General features: G+C 33.3%; 1 protein-coding gene across 3 annotated transcripts in view; it reads left to right on the top strand.

The window, feature by feature from the left end:
- The window catches only part of LOC149551628 (uncharacterized), a 134270-nt gene extending 113950 nt beyond the window's left edge, over positions 1-20320 (top strand). For all 3 annotated transcript variants that reach the window (XR_016352782.1, XM_089787129.1, XM_089787128.1), the window contains exons 24-27: positions 1871-1915; positions 19114-19197; positions 19295-19398; positions 19498-20320. Coding sequence is in view for 2 of the 3 variants with exons in the window: in XM_089787129.1 (XP_089643255.1) it covers positions 1871-1915; positions 19114-19197; positions 19295-19398; positions 19498-19612 (348 nt within the window). In the remaining variant the exon portion in view is untranslated. The remainder of the gene's footprint in view (positions 1-1870; positions 1916-19113; positions 19198-19294; positions 19399-19497) is intronic.
- The last annotated feature ends 1539 nt before the right edge of the window (positions 20321-21859 follow it).

Raw genomic sequence — 21859 nt, 5'->3', positions numbered from 1 at the left:
CGTAAATCTGTTACAACTTTCACCTACAGCCTTACCTTCTAATATGCATCTAAATGATAAAAACAATGCATGTAATATCCAAAGGAACTTGATTGTAGATGGCTGTAATAATTTTCTCCAATGCTGCCTTTCTGCTTTGCTTTTTCCGATCTGCTTTTTCACTTGCTTTTTTCGGATCTGCTTTTTCGAATTTCTTTTTCGGATCTGTTTTCTCGGACTACTTTTTCGGATCTGCTTTTTTGGACTACTTTTTCGAATCTGCTTTTTCGGACTGCTTCCAAAAACTCAAACCTTCAGGTAGTCTGAGTATACAAATTAAGCTCAACTTGAAATGGCTGAATACCACTTCCAAAGTGCAACCCTTCAGAAAATCTTTCACTTCCTTAGTTATGCGATCTACTGGGAGGTATCGTTCCCAAAGACCAATAGACTATCTGAAACCCTTGGCTTCACAATGGACCATGTAATTGTATTCACAATCTGATGTCAAGAGAATTGATAAGAATTGGATGATGAGAATGAAGCCCAGGATGCCTATTTATTCTTTTTCTCCACTTTCTTCAGAAACTCCTAGAACATTATTTTTATTTTATTTAGTAAGTGACTTTATAAGATATTTTTCAAGTCACTTTATTAAATTAATTAAATATAAAGTTACTTTTTTAATATTTATTTATTTGATAACTTTATAAATAATTAACTTAATACCACTTATTTATTTAATTAAAATAATTAATTAGTCATCCTCATAAAATATTCATTATTTTGGACAATTTAATTAATTAAATTAATTAAATCAAATTACCGCCAAAACGGGGACATTACAAAGGATATGCTGAATATTTTTCATAACTAAAAGAAAACTTCAGGCTGTCATTTTTATGAATTGTAGAAATCAAGCTTACTGTAGATGACTGAATTTTTTTTTCCCTTTCCTCTCTTTTCTCTGTTGATGGATGAATCTACAACGGATATAGGTGAAAATGATTAGTTGATTCTGTGTGTGATGTATTAGTTCCAAAGGTTCCAATGATGCTATTCATCACCATTGGAACACATGGCGTTCTCTGAAGTCACCAATGAAGATGCTTGCTGTGGGCACAAAGACAATTAGACAAAATTTTAGACATGAAACTTTATGATTCTTTGCAAGTAAAAAACAATCTAGCTTCTTAAAAAATTGTTTCCATCCTTAGCCTGTTTCACTAGCTGTTACTAAGATATAATGAGATCATGGTTAATCCTGCTGTGGCAGTTTGGATAATAGAGGTTTCTGTTGTGAGAAGAATTGTGTGATTTTTGTTTTTTGATAATTTCTACATTTTCTTATTTCACATATTCTAGGGCATTGGGACTAGATCAAATTGAAATGAAGGGTGAAATATTCTAATGCATATCTAAGGTTTGGATTTTGAGACAGTCAACGAATTATAACCTCAAAGAGAGGCACGGCCAAAATAATGGCAACTGCATATAAACATTTTGTTTTCATTTTAGGCTTTTTGTCCGTTTGTAAAACTTATTTCTGTTTCCAAGAAGGACACTTTGCACAGGTGGGAGGCAAATTTTGGGTTATCAAGGAGAGCCCTTCATCTATTAATATTAGAAAAGTTTCAGTTTCTGTACTTTAAAGCTATTAAGGAGTAGGTTCAAATGAAAAAAGTGGGTGCCAAAGGCATATGAGTGCAACCATTCTATATCATTGGTCAAAAAATTATCAACGATAAAATGCTCCAATGAGTGATAACGATTTGGAATTGAGCATTTGATTGATTTTAGTGGACTTGTTTAACTGTACATGTATTACGTAAGTTGACAACTGTTTCTCCCTTCCATGGTCACTCATTAGCTTTGTTTACTGAATTTGCAGGTGGATTTTGTAATGGAGATACTGTCTCGTTTAGTAAGCAAACAGGTAATCTCCAACAACAATGTTTTCTGCAATTTTTTTATATTTTTGTTTTCACTTAGAAATAAATTGTTGGCAATAAGTATACCAAAATATATAATCGCCTTTTTTCTTTGGAAGTCAATAATGTGCACAATTTTGCTTATCTTTGAATGAAATCATATTACATGCTTTCTATTCTTGTGTTATTCACTTTTATAAATATCAAATTTACTCTTGCACAATAATTCATGAAAAATTGATCACATCTTGTATTAGTGGTAAAAATTCTTCATGACAGGCAACAAAAATGCCTCTCATGGTTTTGAATGTGGATGAACTTATATTTTTCCTAAGTTGCCAATTTGGATTCCGGTATGGATGCGGGTTTGAGGTTTGGGTTCAAAATTTGTACAATCTTTTTTGGGGTTGGGTTCGGATTTGTTTTTTGTTCATCCATTCAAAAACATATGTTTTTTAAAACTATGGATGCATGTGCATATATACGCAACAACAAATAAGTCCATATGTCACTATGCAAATAGTAAAAGCAACATAGCAAAATACACCATAATATCTATGTTTCAGTTCAATAGGATATTAATTGCATCATTTAGCCATACATACATAATGATACACTTGCTTGGTCACGTGTGTGGAATATATTTCCATATCATGGGGATAGTTTGAGAATGAAAAGAATTGTGAAAACAAAAGCGCAATTATCTGAATTTTTATTTTGTATTGGTTAGATTCAAATTTTAATCCCTGGGTTCAAATATATCATATATTTTTTAAAGAAATTCCTCTGTGATCGTCAATTTGGATGTCACTTATTGTCAATTTGGATATCCTCTAAAAGAAAGTTTTCATTTTCATTCATAAATGCATAAATGACATATAGACCATCTGTTTTGGTCTTTTTAGTGGTCACTTTAGGGTTGGGAGGATCGAATAGACCAAATTGGGGAAAAAAAAGAAAAACTTAAAGAAGTCCAAAAGAATGTTTTGAGACCAAATTCAGCCTAGATTCGGCTGCTGGACAGCAAATTCTTCAAAATTCGCTGCACATTCTGCCCAAGTTCCTCTGACAGGATTTGCAGCAAATTTGTAGTTCTGCAAGAGAATTTGGGGAGAATTTGACAAGGACCAGACTTCGTACAGAATGGAACCAGACTTTGAGGGTTGCTGTAGAGAATCTGGTAACTCATCATCTTTAGTATATATTTGAAGGCTGGGCTAAAGTCATGTAGAATTTCTCCTCTCGAGAAGTTAAGGTAGATTAGAGATTGAAGGTACAGGTTGATTTTTAGAGATTGAAGCTATTTTTTTTCTGCGCATGTTACATGGCCACCTTTAACGTTACTTTTCTAGACTTTACATTTTGGTTCTCTGTTTTGTCATTTTTGGGCCATGGATTCATGGTTGACCCACATGAGCCTCTAGGTCCTTCTAAGTTCTATTTCAAACAAACTGTGCATAGTTTGTAATGTTAATAATTCCATGCACGAAGCTAATTCTGCAAATATCCTTTAGATTCAATTCAATGATGAAAAACTTTTATTTTAGAAAATGATAAAGATGATTATTCTAAAATCAATGGACACTGCCTTGAACCAAGGAGATTCCAACAATTATTCAAATCTTGATTCTGTGGCTGAAGATTTAGATTTTTCCGAAGATGTCCTTGTCTTTAAGTTTACAGGGACTATATTAAATCTAAATGCTGGAAGATTGAGCACAGAGAGCTTGGTTGATTGAAAGAGACATGGAGATTTTCCTGGTTGCAAAGGTGTATTTTTTTTGTCTCCTTTAAAAATGTTTTCAATCAAATTTGAATTTTTAAAGGTCCTTATTTCTTCAAGTATGCTGCCTGCTCTTTTGAAGAAATCGTGAGAGTTGAATTTTTTCCAAACTGTGGAACTCCCTTCCACGGTTTCTGTTTGGATTTGTTTATTTTTTCTATCATTGATTTTTTTGGAAAGACAAATACCTAAATGTTTTGGGTTATTGATTGAGTTTTTATTTGGGTGCCTCACATATTACTTGTCGAGGAAAAAAAATTCTTATTACAATTTGATTCTATTTTAAACTAGATTTAAAGAATCCCTTGTAGCTCTTAAAATTTATGTAGGAGATTTTTTTGGCATTTGACCTTTTGGATTATGAAGACATTCCTTCTAGACTGTTACCAGTCCTGATACTGAATTGGGTTCAGGTTTGCTGGTTTGGTTTGAGACTTAGGGCAAAAAGAATTTGGGGCTTTGGTTCGTTTTGACTGTCCATACCGAAATATGTAAAATATATGTAAGATTTTTCTTTGTAAAGAATACATGAATATATTAAAACAAAAATATATCTAATATTAATTGCATGTATATAAAAAATATAAAAATAAATTATTCTGTTATATTATATATTAACATTGGTATAATTATAACATATATTAATATCCAAAATATTAATATTCATAGTAGTTGGGAGAGGGATGGAGATGGCCTATTATTTATATACGTCCCAAATCTATAGAAAGATTACTCTGGTCGGTCCTGAGTTTTCTTGTGTATTCAAGCCCGGAAAATGCAGTCAGCCCCCCTACCCAGCTATATTTAAAAACAATTAACATTAATTATTAGTAATATTAATAACATTCCTAGTTTACCAAACTTGTCATAACTTGTTTCATAAAAATATTAATAATCTAAAAATATTAATAATCATACCTTGGTCGCCTAAATATTAGTAGATAAATTAACTATATAATAATAATACATAATATTATTAAATACTATTTTATAATCTTATAATAGAACTCTATTAGGCAGGGCTGTCAGATTGAACATGGAAAGGAAAGAGGATTTGTGGTATTAAGAATGAAGTTTTTTCTTAAAAAACAAAAAGTTAAGTATCTTTCTTTCATTGTGGCATTTACTTTTCCATTAGTATTGTCAAATGGGAATAGGAGAAAAACATTTCAGTTTTTCTTCAAAATTTTTATAAATTTCTGTTGAGTTCTTTGGAATATTTAACAATTTGGTTGGGTTTGAAGTGGATTCGTGTTAGTTCATCAACATAGAACACATGGAAAAAAATTAAAGCCCTTGTCTTATTTATACACAAATTGGGACGGATCGTTCTTAAATATTAAGGGTTTTCTTGACAAACTAGTAACATAACTATAAGATACAGGGTCCACCATCATTATGGGTATCTCTTTTAGGACCGTCCCTAGATTAAATCATACAATTCTTTTGAAAAATTGCCTCGAGGATAAAAAAGGTAAATGAAATAATCAATAGGATAATCAAGGGTCTATTGGTGATCCTTCTGATGTTAATGTCTTTACCAATAATACCTAGCTAGTAATTAGTGGGAACATATTCACATCTTAAGTTTGCTTAGGACTGAAGTTAGGCTAGCTGGCATTTTAGAAGTTCCTTATAATGGGGCCATGTCTCATTATTTATTTTTGGCAACATGGTATTTAATAATTGCATCAAGCATTTAATCTTTATATCGATCGTATTTGATATTCTACTTCATCACCTTGTCTTTATAACCAAGGTCTTCTTGTACAATTTGTATGCCCAGTCATCATTTCAATCAACCTTGCATTGTTGAAGGACTCGTTCTTGCCAAACCCAATTGTTGAAGCAATCCTTCTTGCCATTCTTTACTTGTGGGAGATATTTTGGCCTTAAATAATACTTGTGGAAAATGTATTTTACTCTGAATAGGGTTATTACCTATCTAGTTCTTAATGGGAACCTATTCACATCTTGTGTTTGCTTAGGATTGAAGTTAGTTAGGCTAGGTGGCATTCTAGAAGTTCCTTGTAATGGGGCATGTCTCATTATTTATTTTTGGTAACTTAGTATTTTATAATTGCATCCAGCATTTTATCTTTGTATTAGTTGTAGTTACCATCCTACCTCATCAGCTTGTGTTTATAATCAAGGTCTTTGATGTACAATTTGTATACCGAATCATCATTTCAGTCAATCTTGCATTGTTGAGGCAATCTTTTTTTCCATTCTCAATTGTGGGAGTTATTTCAGTCTTTAAGTGAGCTTGGGGGTATTGTGGAGTCACCTAATTACTCCAACATTATAATAGAGCTCCAGATTTGAAGACTTCTTCACAAGAGAGTCGTGTTTTTGCCTGAGCTTTTCTAGGATATAGTTTGAGGCGAGGAGGGCATCCTGGTTTTGGTTAAAAGGTTGTTTCGATGAATTTTGACTACAAACTTGCCTAGTTTTAGAAAAGTTGTTTCTAAAGCAAATCTTTTTCACCTAGTGTGGTTGTATGACTTCCCCAAGTGCAGTATGTTAAGTATTTGTTGTCATCGGTTTAACTACATTTGTATTTTGGGAAAAATAAATTTTTATGAGGCAAGTTTTATTGTACTAGCATAATACATTTTTTTTGTTTGTCTTGGCTTTCTGCCCTTATTTTGGATGAGCCTTTAATATTTTTGTTTGGATCATATATTAGTTTTGCATTATCATCAGCCTGTAACCTCTGCAGTGGTAGGCTTTACTTCCCCCTTTATTCGACATTTTATTCATTTGTAGGGCCACCTATAGTATTGGTAGGCTCAATTTCATTGTTTATTTCTTATGAACAGATAACTTTTTTATTTGTGATCTTCTCTTCTAATAGTTGGTTGATCCTCACATCTAATAGATAGCTGGTTTACTTTGACTGACAGGTTTTTCTCTTGGGTCTGCATTGGAGTTTTATTTCTTAGTGTATCAAATCGGTTTGGTTGCCCATTTGCCTTGTTGGTTGGTACTATTAATGTGCTCCTTTTACCTATCAGCCCGAGTCAGAATTGTCATTGCCAAATAATTTGGCATTTTTATCGTGCATGGCACATTTCCAAGGGAGGGTCCCATCACATTTCTTCAATAACCTGCAATCCAAGATTACTTGTTGACCTGATTATTCCTTCTGGTTTTCTTTCATTCATATCTGGTGTAGCTTGTGGACTTATTGTCCTAATCTATTGCATTTGCTAGTAATTTTGGTGTGTAGCAGTAACCTTGTTGGCCAAACTTTTGTTTTGGTAGAGATCAACGATCTTGTTTGGTTGAATTTCATACTTCAATCAGCGTCCATTCCACCATTTGATTGACTCACTATTCATTGGGTCAACGTTTGTCTTAATTGGTTGAGTCTTCCCTTTAGGTTTGTTGCATTGGCAAATTGTGTCTTTATTTCCCTATTCTATGTTTGCATTTAGTTTGCGACTTAAATACCTTGCATATGCTCGTATACTTATTAGTTATTTGGAAGTGCCACAGACTTCCCAAATTTGATTTACGGGTAATGCATGGTCTTGTCTTGGCTGTGACATTTCTCGTAGGTATACATTTTCTCATATCTATTTTATTCACCTAAGGTGGTTCTAACGTAATCAAGTGTTCTATGATTGTTCAGCCTATGCTATATGTTTGTCATATTGTCCATTTGGTCGACTGCTTTATTGGGGAGATCATGTTCTTGGCCAAACACCTTTATTTTCTATAGGCCAACTCCTTTTTTGTCAACTCCTTTTTTGTCACAAGTTTTGTTGACAAAGAAGGCCCACAATTTGTTCGTAGATGGTGAATGATAGGTGCATTTCACACTGTGATTGGCCCATATTGTATTTGGCAACTTTTCTAGTGTTTGATCTCATTACTGGTAAAAGGTCTGTGCATTTACATTATCTGTCCAAAATTGCTATTTCCTATCCTAAATTAATAGGTTGGCCCCATCTTTTATTTTTGATTTGCCCAACTTTTATATATCTTGGTGTTTTCTCTCATGGGCTTGTATATTGGTCAAAGTGGTCAAACCCTTTACATATTTGTTGGGAACTATGTGATTGCATTTGGTGTGCAATTTTATTGCTCCATTTCATTGCTTTTGTCGATAGTATATGTATTTGTATCGATTGGTGGTTCACGGTTTGTTTAGTGGAGATGTCAGCATTGTAAGTGCCTACAATATGCATTTTCTTCAAATAAGTGCACTTTATTGTGCCCTTGAGTTTGCCCAAGGTCCAGTGGAAGATCGAGTGCCAGGCTACTTTTTGCCCATTGGTGCTCACTAGGACCTCTTTGTGCCTCTTTGAGAGGGGGGTTAATTTTCTCTTGCCCCTAACTTAGGCAGATCAAGGTCATTTTTCAAAAAATGAGATAATGTTGGAAAGCTTGTTCAATCAACTTTCTAATGGCAATGATAATTTATCAAAAAACTCTATTTGAGGAGTTTTTGCCAGTTGAAGTTATGCTCCCAAGCTTGTAAATTTGTGCCATGGTCTCCATTTTTCTTGGATTATTGTTGTTTTGGAAATGTATTGAGGAGTTCAATGCCCCTAGTTTTGTAAGCAATAGAATTTGAGGGATTAGCCTATTAATTGACCAACGTAGGCTAGAATAGTGTATTAGAGGGGTCCAATTTGCGAGTTTTGGAGTTCATTTGGTCACTGTTGTAAGGGTTTATCTCACTAGATCTTTCATCTGTTCTGAGGCATTTACATTCAAAGGTTATTGGTGTATAGTAAGTTGTGGATGTTAGAGAGGGACCATTACTATTTTTAGTAATGGAGATGGATGCTTAGTGGATGCAATGGTTGGCTCTTTGGTTTAGACAACTTGTCATAATAATGAGTATTTAATGAGATTTTTAAATTTTTAATGGCCTTTAATGATGTTTAATTATTTGAGACTTGAGTTATATTATAAAGTTTAAATTGACTTTATAATAAAGTGGGGCCATTTTGAGGGCAATGCATAGTTAATACTTATTGAAAAAGTAAGCTTCATTAATGATATAATATAAAGTCAACTCTGCATCAAAGGGAAATAAATTGAGATCGTATAAGTGACTTGTGAGTGAAGATTCGTGGTGAAATATTCTAAAAATCCTTGGCGAGAAATCCAACTCATTCATGCATATATTTTGACTCTCGACTTGGTGTGACTTGTTCTTGGGAATTGTGAAGCACTAGGGTTTCTCAATTCACCAGCATTGAAGGGTGACAATTCTTCAATGTTTGAGCACTCTGAGATGGTGAAAGATCCTTTGAAATTGTACAACTGGTGATGGCTTCAGACAAAGGTCATAATTGTGCTTGAATTCATAGTTTTGGTTGGTGTTATTAGAATATTATAATGTTTCTTTAATGGTCATCTTAGTCTTTAGTTTATTAGGTGGTTTAGTTTTTTGTTGTTAGTTCACAATTGTTTCTTATAGAAACATCGTCTTTGTAAATCTATATAGGAAGCTTTCATCTCCTTTGTTGTATACAACTACAACGACATCGATTTACGTAGATTGATAGGATTTTATAAAATTTAGTAGTTTTTAAAGGAAAATTTGAGCCTCTTTTGATTAGGACTTTTCTTTTTTTCCAGAAATTTGCTTTTCGATTTTTAATAAAAATCGTTAGAGGTAATTTATGAAGCTTTTGTGGTTCGTCTTCGAGGATTTTTGTTGGAAATCGCAAGCTTGGCTAAGGGTTTTGATTTTGCGATTTATTGGTTTTGGCAAAAGTTTCTATTTTTTAAGGGTTGCATGTGCTGGTTTACCATGTGAAGCCTTGTGTTTTGCCACCCTTGAAAAATTCTGATGGATTTTCATAAACTTTTCTCTTTAAAAAAACTTGATGGGTTTTCTATAAATTTTCCCTTCAATTTTTCTGATTTTGTAACTTGCAAAATTGTGTAGATTTCCTTGGTGGGTTTATTTTTTTCCCCTCAATGTTGGGTTATACCTTTTTTCCTAAAAAACAAAGCTTTGTATTGTCTAGTTTTGATTGATTTTCACCTCAAAAATCATGCTGGGTTCAGATCATTTTTTCACCTCAAATATCATGTTCAGTTTTTTCGATTTTTCTTCTAAAAATTCATGGCTTCTTGCAATCTGTTTTTGGGCATCGTGCTCATTTGCAAAGTATGGAGGGTTTGTTGATTTTTCCTCAAAATTGTACTAGTTGGTCTCAGTGTTTGTCTTTGTCTCCAAGGAAGAGCAACTTTGTTATCCACTTCAGGTTGGATATTTTACGATGATTTCTAGTCAGATGTTTTGCTGATTTTGGGAGGGGTTATTGGTAGAGTCATCTCAATGGTAAGTCAATGACATGCTTTTGTCTCTTGTTGCAAAACATTTTGCATAAGTGGGCACCCTTCTCTGTTCATTTTTGGGCGGTTTTTGGCTTCTTGGTCATTTACATTTTGTAGATACAAGGAGGGTCTCAACAACAACAAAAAGCTTTTTAGAAATTGTGACCATAAGACAACTGGTAGATAGTGACCATTAAGGGAGGGTATTAAAATATTATAATGTTTCTTTTAATGGTCATCTTAGTTAGTCTCTAGTTTATTAGGTAGTTTCTATTTTTGTCTTTACTTCAAGATTGTTTCTTTTAGAAACATCGGTTTTATAAATCTATATAAGTACAACAACATCGATTTACTATAACAAGTGTTTATATCAGGTCGAAGGTATTTTGCAAGTTGCAATTGCTAAAGAAGTTAGTGATGTAGATCACAACCTTTAGAGTGCTCATTGAATCATTACCATGGCTGTCGTATGGTATTACGAGCTTCCACGCCAATCTTACAGTTGAGACATGGTTCCAAAGGCTCACACACCTTGTTTTTAGAGGGGTATATCTGGTTTGGGGGTCCTATAACTGATTTGAAGGGAGTTGCTACATTCGGATCTATTTTTAGACCAAGCCAAACGGGTTTGGGCTATATTAGGTTTAATCCATTTGTTGCCGACAAGCACTGGAGTTATTATGGTAAAATATTGAATGTGTTATTAAACAAAGTGGAAGGGAGAAACAAAAATAGAGAGATTCAATTGTAATACCCTCGCTTAATGGTTAATCTAACTTCAAAACAAAAAAAACTTCAGGAGAATCCTCAAAATGCATAAAAGGTAGACTCGGGTTGATGAGTGACCTCTGCATATTTTGCAATATTGGCCTATGTTTAAGACCCTCCCTACTTCCGTTGTTCAAAAACAATGCGAGTTCTACTTTCTTGGATCAAATGATGAAATTTGTGGCAATAGTTGCACTGGATTTGCTTCTTCTTGGAGCTATTTTGAGACTGAGTAGATATGATTGAGATGGGTCTTTATCCTTGTGAAAGGATTGGGCTGAAAATACTTGTTTACAGGAGCATTAAGGAGCATTGCTAGGAGATTATTGTTTCCAATTGTCCTCTGCAAAAGATTGATATAAAAGTTTGGAAATTTGAGGTCAACATTAGTTACAGTAATGTTGAGCATCTCAACAAAGTGCTCATAGGACGGTGGTAGACTTTTCAGAGTACTGACCATTTTATCCTCTTGCTCTAATATCCTTAATCTTTAGAAGATGTTCCTGTAAGGACATGTGCTCATCCATAATAGTAAAGAATAGTTGATTCTTCAGAAAGAAAGCTTTGCTTTTGTTTGATGTCTCGTGGAAATCCTTTAGCGTTTTATAGATATTTTCAATTGTCTTGGCGGATGCCACTTGAGGCAACTGATTATCAGTAACTAAAAGCTTAATAAGCATAACCGCTTCGTGATTATTCTTATCAAACTTCTCTTGAGTAACATCAACTGTAGTAGTACGAGTGTCGATACCTAGAACAAGTGCCTCAAGGCAACGACACTCGAAGATCGTCATCATTCTTTGCTTCTAGTGTTGTACTTCTTTTAGTTGACTTGTTGGCTGCCTTCCAAGAGAAGATTGGTGAGAGATGCCATGACACATTTTTAATGCAAAAAACCTGAATATTTGAAAAAAACATGAATTTGAGGCAAATTGACAGTAGACCTAGAAAAAATGAAAGGAAACCTAGGAGAGCTCAAAAAATCTAGAAAAAATCTGGATCCACTTGCTAAAAAATTGGGGCACCAAAAACGATACACCCATAAAAATAGACTGACCCAATTGAGATCTACAAAAATCCACCAAGAATTTGCAAAAAGTTTGTAAAAATTACATGGAAAAAGAGAGTTTCAAAACAAATGCAAGGCGTTTGTGAAAAGCAAAAAAATGTTAGATTTGACTATAAAAATCGTGCAAAACAAACTAGTTTTGGTCGGAAATCAATGGCAAAGGGTTGTAAAAATCCTAGACAACTCAAAAAACAACAGAGAAGGGTTGAAATGCCCCAAAAAACAGTTGCAAATTTGCAGAGGTCGTTTGTAATAAAACCTCAGTGTTTTGACTTTTACCTTATTTAGGGTATGGATATGCTTTCCCATCTTCAGTTTGTAGATGACACTTTATTGATGGGCAATCCCACTCTTGAAGAAGCCATTGCCCTTAGCTTGGCTCTTGGCATTTATAACAGGGCATCTAATCAACTCTTGATTAAACAAACATATCAAGTTTTATTTTTCTATATCCACCCTCAACAAAATTGTTTAATTTCTTCATTTTTAGGCTTCTTTTTCTTTCGCATAATTGGGTGTCCCCATTTCTCCTAGTTGTCTTGGGAAAATAGACTAGAATTTTATGTTAGATTTTGTTCAACATTGTATTAGTCACTGGACATACATATACCTCTTTTTGGCCGGCTGTATAGTTTTTTTAAAGCAATTATTCAATCTTTGCCAATTTATCAATTTATGCCTCCTGTGGCTCCAAAATGCATCCAAAAAAAAGTTCCTTTTGGGAAGGAAATTTATAGAAAAAGAAATTGTATTTGATTAATTGGTGTAAGATGTATTAGCATAAAGAGAGAGGTGTTTAAGCATGAGACTTCCCCTTTATAATTATACACTCTTGGTACTATTTATATTGGAGATGGTCTGTGGAGGAGCATGCATTATGGGGGACAATTCTTAAGCTTTAGTACCTGAGTATGGAGAATCATACTTTTGTCCTTGGGATGCTGACCTTTGGTAGAGATAAGGTTCTCAAGTATGGAAAACTCTTTGTTAGTTAATCATTGGAAAACTAAGTTAATTCTGGATACAAAACCTTCTTGGAATCGGAGTTTGTATGGAAGAGTTATAGAATTAATTGATCAAGATTTGGATTTTTTTGTTTGATTTTACTAGCTTCCAACACCTAGATTCTAAACAACCCTAACTAACATTCTTATTGGCAAAAAATAGAAATCCTAAACATAACATGGTTTTGTTTCAGATATAGTATGAATAAAAAATGGGAAATAGAATATGCAACAATAGAAAACATCTATGTGCAGTAAGTCTGGTAAAGTCATTGGTGGGTGGACAACTAGTTGGAATGATATGTTCAAGAAACTTGCTTGCATTGCATTTGTCGCATTGAACAAACATCCCTCAACGTTTACACATATACTCCAACAATTGTAATGTTTCATTTTATATAACATATTCATCATATGTTTACATATAATTTAAAATATTTTTTAATAATAAATATAATGAAATAGTTTTAAAGCTTAAAGTATTATATATTATATTTTAATGTATTATTTATAAAAATACATATTGATAATTATGTAATGTAACTTCATTTTTTTTTTCTAAAAAGGGGTAAACATTGTGACCCGGAGCTATGAACCAGTGAGGCCACAAATGGGGGACCTCATCAGCAATGGGATTTGAACCTTGATGGCGAGAACACAACTACTTAATTATCAAAACATGCCACTGTTGGCAATAAAATTTTAAATTAGAAATAATTTGAAATTTAAAGTAATATAATTAATTAAAAAATTATATTCTTATACAACATTGGGGGATTATGGAATTTTGTAGTAGTTTGATTAAAGCTATCCTTTTCTGGATTGTGGAGAATAGAGACCTTGCTCTTTTTAGGTATGATGCATGAGACCAACATTGCCTTTGTGCCGACTTCATTGATCCAAAATTGTAAAATAAATGTATTGAAGTGGGCTAGATTAATTTTTCTGATTTTCTAATGTTAAGTCATGTAGCATAGGATACAGATTTAGAATTGGAAGCCTAAATATCTTTGGCCAGATTAACAATTCCCTCTCTTCATTGATTGTTTGTCTTGTATGTTAGCTTCTTGAAATGCCTCTTTAGAATGCCTTTGTTTATAGTATATATGGGACCACACTATATTCTATGTACGAGGCATCTAACATTTTACATTAGTACGTATTCTATACAAACTCGTGATTGAGATCTCTTCCAAGAATACAAGTTCTCTAACCGAAGAGTAAAGGTAACAGAAAAAATCTTGACGATTTCTATTATCATTTTTTAATATATTTATATAATTATAAATTATTTAAATATTAAATTGAGAAATCAGTCTCTTCAAAAATTGTTTAAATGAGATGGATGGATAGATTTTTAATGTTCGCGAGGGTAAGAATAGCCTATGGGACAGCCTTCCGACTAAACCAACTTCAGTACTTTAGATCTTTTTTTATGCAAGCTAATGATGAGCCCCCTAACTTCTCATTGTACTTCTCGTTGAATAAATTGTGCCAAGAGGATCCAGATATACCTGAGCATTAAGTTGAAATCAGCTTAAACAAATTCGGAGAGATCTTGAACATTTTAGATTCAAATAAAAAAAAAGGTTGATGTAAATTTATTCATTTCATTGGCTTAATTTTATCTAAAAATAGTCTATTGTAGAAGCATTACCATATTTTCTCTTCTTTATTATTATTTGGTGGTTATTTTTTGATTGTTTTTTAATAAAAAATATTATAGAAGTTATTTTTTTGTGAATATGTAACGTAGTGATTAATATTTTGTTTGTGATATGTTTATTCATTTTGTTGACATTAACTTGATCAAAAATAGTCCATTGTAGAATATTTGCATTATCATGTTTTTTTCTTTATTATTTGTTGTTTTGTTAAAATAAAATAAATTCCAATCTTTTGCGATGATGTAGAATTGATGCATCTTTTGCTAAGTTTTACACTTAATAAGTTCAAATTTATTAAAATTACACATGTAAGTTTTTTTTGAAATTTGATTTGTATAAATGAAGTAGCGACCTCTTCAAGAATACAAACACTCTTAATTGAGGACCATACGAGGACCATATGCAATAGGAAAAAGTCACAAGTCTCTATTTTTGTTACTATTTGAATGTAATTTTATAATTATTAATTATTTTAGTATAAAATTAAATCGTTATTGGTCATTTTTTCAACAAAGTTTAAATTTGCATTTATCCAAAATCAGATTAAACAAGTTCTATATTTTCCATAAAACATTTAAATGAGCATTTGATTCAAAAACAATTTGAACAAATTCTCAAAGAACTTGGACATTTTGGAAACATTTAAAAAAGCGAAAGCTAAATTATATTTTGCAAAAACATAATCTTAATATAGTCTAAGGTAGGATTTTTGTATTTCCATCTTATCTTAAGTTATAGAATTGAATTTTTTTAATAGTAAATTTCATGCTTGATCTTTCTAAGTTCTTTATTTTTAAATTAAAAAAAAAACTTATGGATGTGTGATGTAGTGAAATATTATGCTAATATTATATTAAAAAATCCTTTTTAATTTTGCTTTTTCTTTACAATAGAGAAAAATATTATAAGTTTTGATTTTGAAAATTAAATTTCAAATTGTATGTATGTGTATATATACATATGTATGCACATATTTTTATGTGTATATACACTTATTTTTCTACACATGCACCTGTGGGTGTACACACACAATAAATGTACATATCTGCATCTGTGACGCCTTGTTCGAGAACCCAAAAGAAATAAACCTAATATGTTACATAGTTTATTGAAGTACTTTTTTTTTGTAGTTTAAACAACATCAAAGAAACAATAATGCGAAAGCAATATATACATAGACATCAAATACACATAAGCAATTACAAATACAATTTCAATTCCTCAAGGGTTCCTTCATGTTGAGTCACATTTAATAAAGTTCTATTAATAAGTTTAAGTCTCAATTACAATGTTCATAATCATAAAATGAATAAACACATATATAATCATATAAGCAAATGCATAAGTTCAATTAATAATATGAAAGCACATCTAATGAATAGCATCCACTGCACATGTCACAGGGTATGTGAAAGTAGATCTACAAGTACATCAATATACAATACAGTATCTCATAGGATCTCAAAACACATGATACATAGATACATCAAATGAATAGAAGTCTTCAAGATAAGAGGAGGAATGATAATGGTACCATTGTATCAAGGAGCATTCAACCTCTGTCAATCTGAGAGGGACCCCAATGGTAAGAATACACTACCTCCTGACCGCATGGTCACCCAATTAGGCTCCCACTCCCACTGTGCAGGAGAGATAATGTATGATCCACGCATAGATAATCAACTCATAAAATAATCCAAGGCAAGGAATCCTGATAGCCAAAACTACCTCAAGGGTAACGCAAACTACTCAAGAAGAAGAGATAATCAAAATCGAAAGGACACTCATACCAATACTACTATTTCACACCAAGTCAACATACAAATACCAAGACCAAAAATATACAACCACCTCGAAATCAATTTCAAGTGTCACAAGCACAGATAACAACTATCATCAATAAAAATAAATTACCAATCACTAACTCCAACAATAAAAACACTACTAATGAATAGCTGATCATTCATTAATAAAAGTCAACTGTCAACAATAAATGACATCCGAAATATCTTTGGCCAGATCAGCAATTCCCTTTCTTCGTTGATTGTTTGTCTTGTATGTTAGCTTCTTGAAATGCCTCTTTAGATAGGCTTTATATGGGTTTTCAAAGGTTTTAGGATTTACATGGTACAAACTAGTTATGAAATTCTTCTGTAAAATAACTTTGGAAATTCAAAACTGTTGGGGTAAGGTTAATATTTTCCTGTGGCTTGCAGCTTTAAATTTCTTTTCATTAAGGTATCTTTGAAAATGAATGGTTGATAGCAATGCATGTTTTCGTTTCTTGAAGCAAAAGGGCATGGTAGTCATCTCTTTGCATGCCCCTTCACCACTTTTCTTCATCATTTATGATGCAATTTGTCGAGAATTAATGGAATAAGTTTGACTCTATCTAAGACTCTTTTTTATGAATTAGCCACAACCTTTGAAGCTAGCAGCACTTAATTTTTTCAATGATATTGGTCCTGGTTTGATTTGTTAGAATATTCAGTGGGAACAAAATTGGAGGTTTTTAAGTGGTAGAAGAAGGCATATAAATTAGGTTTGAAGTAGTAAAATGGCCCTGTCAAGTTTGGATTCAAGTGGCAGTAATTTAACCAAGTTGCTGATTTGGATATGGTATATGGAATTTGGTATGCCAGTACGACCTTTTTTTTTTTGACCTTGGGTACGGGTACAGATACATTGTATGGTATAGTATATACTATATTATAGTGTGTATAAGCTTTAAATTAGTAAATAAATAAATAAAATATATTATTAAATGCATATAAATAAGCTTAGATAAATAATTTATTGTTTAAAAAAATACCATGGGAACTGCTTGAATTAGAAATATGAAATGCAATGCCTGGTTTTGTGCAATCTTCGGCTGGTTTAGCAAGCAGAAAACAGATTGTATCATAGGGAGCAATGAAATTGTGAACAGATTGGATCAGAAATGGCAAAAACAGATTGGAGGTATGAGCCTGCGCGGCACAAACCCGGGGCCACACCATGACCAGACCTGGAATGGGCTCAAACCTAGCCATGCACCCAGACCCTAGAACACAGGGATTTAAGAGTGCTAATAAGACTTGCTATTCTAGAATTAATGTTGATGGTGCTTCAAAAGACAGTTCTGGAAATTCTGGCATAGCTGTTGTTTGTTGTTTTCATAATGGTACATCTAAGTTTGGTTTGTATGTAGTTTTGATGTTGGTATTGATAGTTCTACAGAGTCTATGGACATTTGCTAAGCTCTTTTACGTGATAAGCAAAAACATTTTACCGATCTTTTTCTCGAGCCTGACTCTAAAATCTTGGTTGATCATTTCAAAAGAAAGCTATTTCACTCTGGGTAGTGACAGCCGGATGAAATAAAGGCATCGATATCCTCATTCACTGTTTCTGTAGTGTTGAGTGGAACCATACAGTAGGGAATAAAATCATGATGCTTATTTTTGGCTAATTCAACATTTATTTGAAATGACATTAAGGTTAATATTGGCAATGGATTGCCCCATCTGGGATATGAGTAAACACCTGATTTTCTAAATATGGATTACAGAATATTCCTGGTTTGCAGATTCTTTTGCTGTTCTTCCTGTTTATTCCACTGTAGTTAACTTTAATATGATTCTTACTTTTTTTTCGTTGGTCCAGTTTTTTTAAACAAGGAGGCAAATATTATTGCTAAAACTCAGAACACGTATAATCTTCAGGGGAACAAATGGTTATGCCTTTTCTATGGGTTTTGTTCTAACTTTTCTAAACATGAGAACACACAATACTTTTCTAATAATGGGATTATGCCTTGTATATGAGTAACCACCCGATTGTATAAATATGGGTTACAAAGTATTGCTGGTGTGCAGATTCTTTTGCTGTTCTTCCTGTTTATTTCATGATAGTTAACTTCCGTATCATTCTTTATAATTTTTGTCTTGGTTGGTCCAGTCTTTTTAAATGAAGAGGCAAATATTATTGCTAATACTCAGAACACGTATAATCTTCAGGGAAACAAATGGTTATGCCTTGTCTATGGGTTTTGCTCTCACTTGCTGAATGTCTATATCCACTCCACCTAGATTTTCTTGATTCTCTGCAACTAGTGTGCCATGAGCCTTTGAAGACAAGCAGACCCATTTTATAGTCAGATGCTTTTTTTTAGTATATATTTTGGCCTTTATGTTTAAAGAAAGATGAAGAAGCTATAGTTGTGCAACGTTTAGCTGGTGCACTATGGGTTCTATTATCTAGCAATTCTGATCAAGTTTAAGATTTTGCTCGACTTATTTGTACAGAAAATCCTTCAGCCAGAAAGTAATGTGTTTTCAACCCAGATAACAATATTAATACCTTGGCTACAGTGTTTATTTAACAGTTTCAGCTGCTTGGCATGATGATACAGAACATTGTCCTTAGTACGGGATTTAAATTATATTATTCTGTGGAATATTCCTGATAAGGAAAAATAATCTGTACATTTTGATGACCTGGTTTTGGGAGGTTGCGTAATTGAGATCTTGTGTTTAACATTTTGCTTCTATTGGGCTTACTATATGGATTACCACATATTTTTTGAGGATTTAAAGGGAAACATTGAAATTTTTCTGTGCAGATCTGGAAACTGCCGAAATTGTGGGTGGGGTTCTTGAAGTGTGCATATCAGACAAAGCCCCATTCATTTCCTGTGCTTTTACAGGTTCATGTGCTGTTCCATTCCTTTAATGTTTTATTACAGTAACAATTTTTTTCTGATATCTAATTTGTTTTCTTGGTTCTTTTTTGCCTGCATCAAGTTGCCAGCACCACAACTTGAAAATGCGCTAAACAGACATCCTACTCTGAGAGCCCCTCTTGCTTCTTATGCCAGCCAACCTCACATTCGCCCTACAGTTCCCAGGTAGTGAAGTTTTTTGGTTGACAGAGCTTTTTAATAAGTTGGGAGCTTGGCAATTCCTTTTGTTTGTTTACTGGTTTTACCTGTCAATATGTTGAGCAGGACAACACTTGTGGTTCTGGGCCTTGCTCAAGATAACCTGCCAATTATTTCAACATCCCAAACCCCCCAGTGTACCGATGCAGGTGCTGCTGGAAAGATGACAAGAGATGTATAAGCATCAAGGTTTTGCAGTTATCAGATGAAGATTTCTTGTTTGAAATGATCCACATATGGTGTGGGTGAACATTTGGAAGTCATTGATCAAGATGGTTCATTATTCATGGGTTATTCCTGCTGCATTTTCTGTCAGGTAAATTGATAAATTCTTCAGAAGGTTCTGGCAAGAGATTAAGATGCCTTCATTGTACAGACTTTGTATAGCAGATTTTATGTGACAAATGGTTGAGATTGTCTTAAGCTTTCGAAGTGACATATCAAGTGTGGGCCTCTCATCAAAGAGCCAAGTCACAGGCGTATTCCAACTGGGTAACTTAATCCTAGAATACATTTTAATGAGGTAGATTGTTGAAACAGCACAGGACTCGGCTCTGTTTGTGGAATCATGGGCAGAACTGGGTCAATTTTTACTTTGTTCCACATTCAAGGGATTTCTGGTTGGCACGCAATCATCGTGGAAGGAAATTATTTACCACAGCCAGATCTTAACCATGGAGTCTGTACAGCTTGCAGGGACCTGGCTCTGCTTCATGTTTCTTAATGAATATGCAGGCAGATGCATGTACAATAACAGTAATGTTAACACTAAAAATGAAATTGTTTTCCTTGCATTTCCTGCTGTTTTTGTTCAATTTTGGAGTATTTAGTAATTCTCTGTATAACAAACAAAACCCTTCAATAAATAAAGAGCATGTTGCTTCAAGAAGGTTCTTTTCTGAAGAATTTGAGCATATAACCTATTTTAAATTGTCAAATTTGTACTCTACACAAATCCATTATTTATTCATTAGCCAACATCTGTTGAGGGCTCTAGGTAGCAAACGTGATGGAAATGAGCAGGCAAAAGCCATCATGTTTTTTAATTAAATATTACACCATTAAATTGTTTGATCAATTCAAAGAAATACATTAGCCCGAAATAATGACCTTTACAATATATTTTTGTTTGGCTAACTGATGCCCAAACACTCAAATAAAACTTTAGAGTGCAAAAATCAAGGGAAGGGGGAGTCCCTTCTGTAGATAGAAGTCGCATATAGTCAAAATGCTTGATTTACAGTAGCAGCATTTGTCATCCATTACTACAGGGTGTTAGTGTTGAACTACAATCATTTACGAGAACAAAATGTGAAGAGGATGGAAATTAATCGAAAGAAGGATGAAAAGAATGAAGGTATTTTAATGATGTCCACAGAATCCAACAGTCTAACAAACTAATGATCATCAAATTAAATCGATTTTCAAGTTCCTTTCCAGGTCTTAAGATGTAGAACGAATGAGCTCAAGGTCGACTGATCCATGATCAAATATTGCTATATCTGTAAGGCAACAAAATATCATATAATGGAAAAAGGAGGTCAATCAGTACAACAAATGCAATCAAATGGTTGCCACAGAACTTAATGAAATGAAGTGTAAAAAACGAGGTCGGTCAGTACAAATGCCATCAAATGGGTGCCACAGAACTTTATGAAATTAAGTGTCCCTAAGCAATGAAAATAGTGCTAGTAATGGAGTAAGAACTGCGGTAGAGATGGACAAGAAGGAAAATCTTCTGAGTCGATGTAGTAAATGGGGTCAGTTGGCAAAGAATAACCCAATGCACCAACACGAGGGTTAAAGGTATATACTGAATGTGATCTCAGTGACCACGATGAAGCTGATGGCAATCCAACGTTAGAAACAATGAACACCGAGGAAACACCAAGATGCGTGATTGATGGTTGGCTTTGTAATGGAAAAGAAAAAGTCCAATATGCAAAGGTAAGATTCAACCTAATTAATAAGATGGTGTGGCTACTTGTGTGGCATGAGTTATCCGAAAGGACAAGATGGGCTAAATTATAATAATTTTGAATTGTAATTTCCACACTATATTCCACGTACGAGGCATCTAACATGTTACAATTAGTACGTATTCTATACAAACTTGTGATTGAGATCTCTTCCAAGAATACAAGTTCTCTAACCGAAGAGTATCTTGACTAGATTAAAAAATCTGATTTCTACTATAATTTTTTAATATACTTTTATAATTATAAATGATTTAAATATTAAATTGAGAAATCAGTCTCTTTAAAAAATTGTTTATATGAGAGATTTTTAATGTCCGCAACGGTAAGAATAGTCTATGGGATAGCCTTCCAACTAAAGCAAATTTAGTAATTCAGATCTCTTTTTGTGCAAGCTCATGATGAGCCCCCTCACTTCTAATTGTACTCTTTGTTGAATAGATAGTGCCAAG

The sequence above is a fragment of the Cupressus sempervirens genome, chromosome 6 (assembly GCF_028749045.1).
Source record: "Cupressus sempervirens isolate cs-2001-9-10 chromosome 6, ASM2874904v1, whole genome shotgun sequence".
Classification (NCBI taxonomy): Eukaryota; Viridiplantae; Streptophyta; class Pinopsida; order Cupressales; family Cupressaceae; genus Cupressus; species Cupressus sempervirens.
Note: the sequence above shows the minus strand (reverse complement) of the source record. Positions and strands in the feature narration are given on the sequence as shown.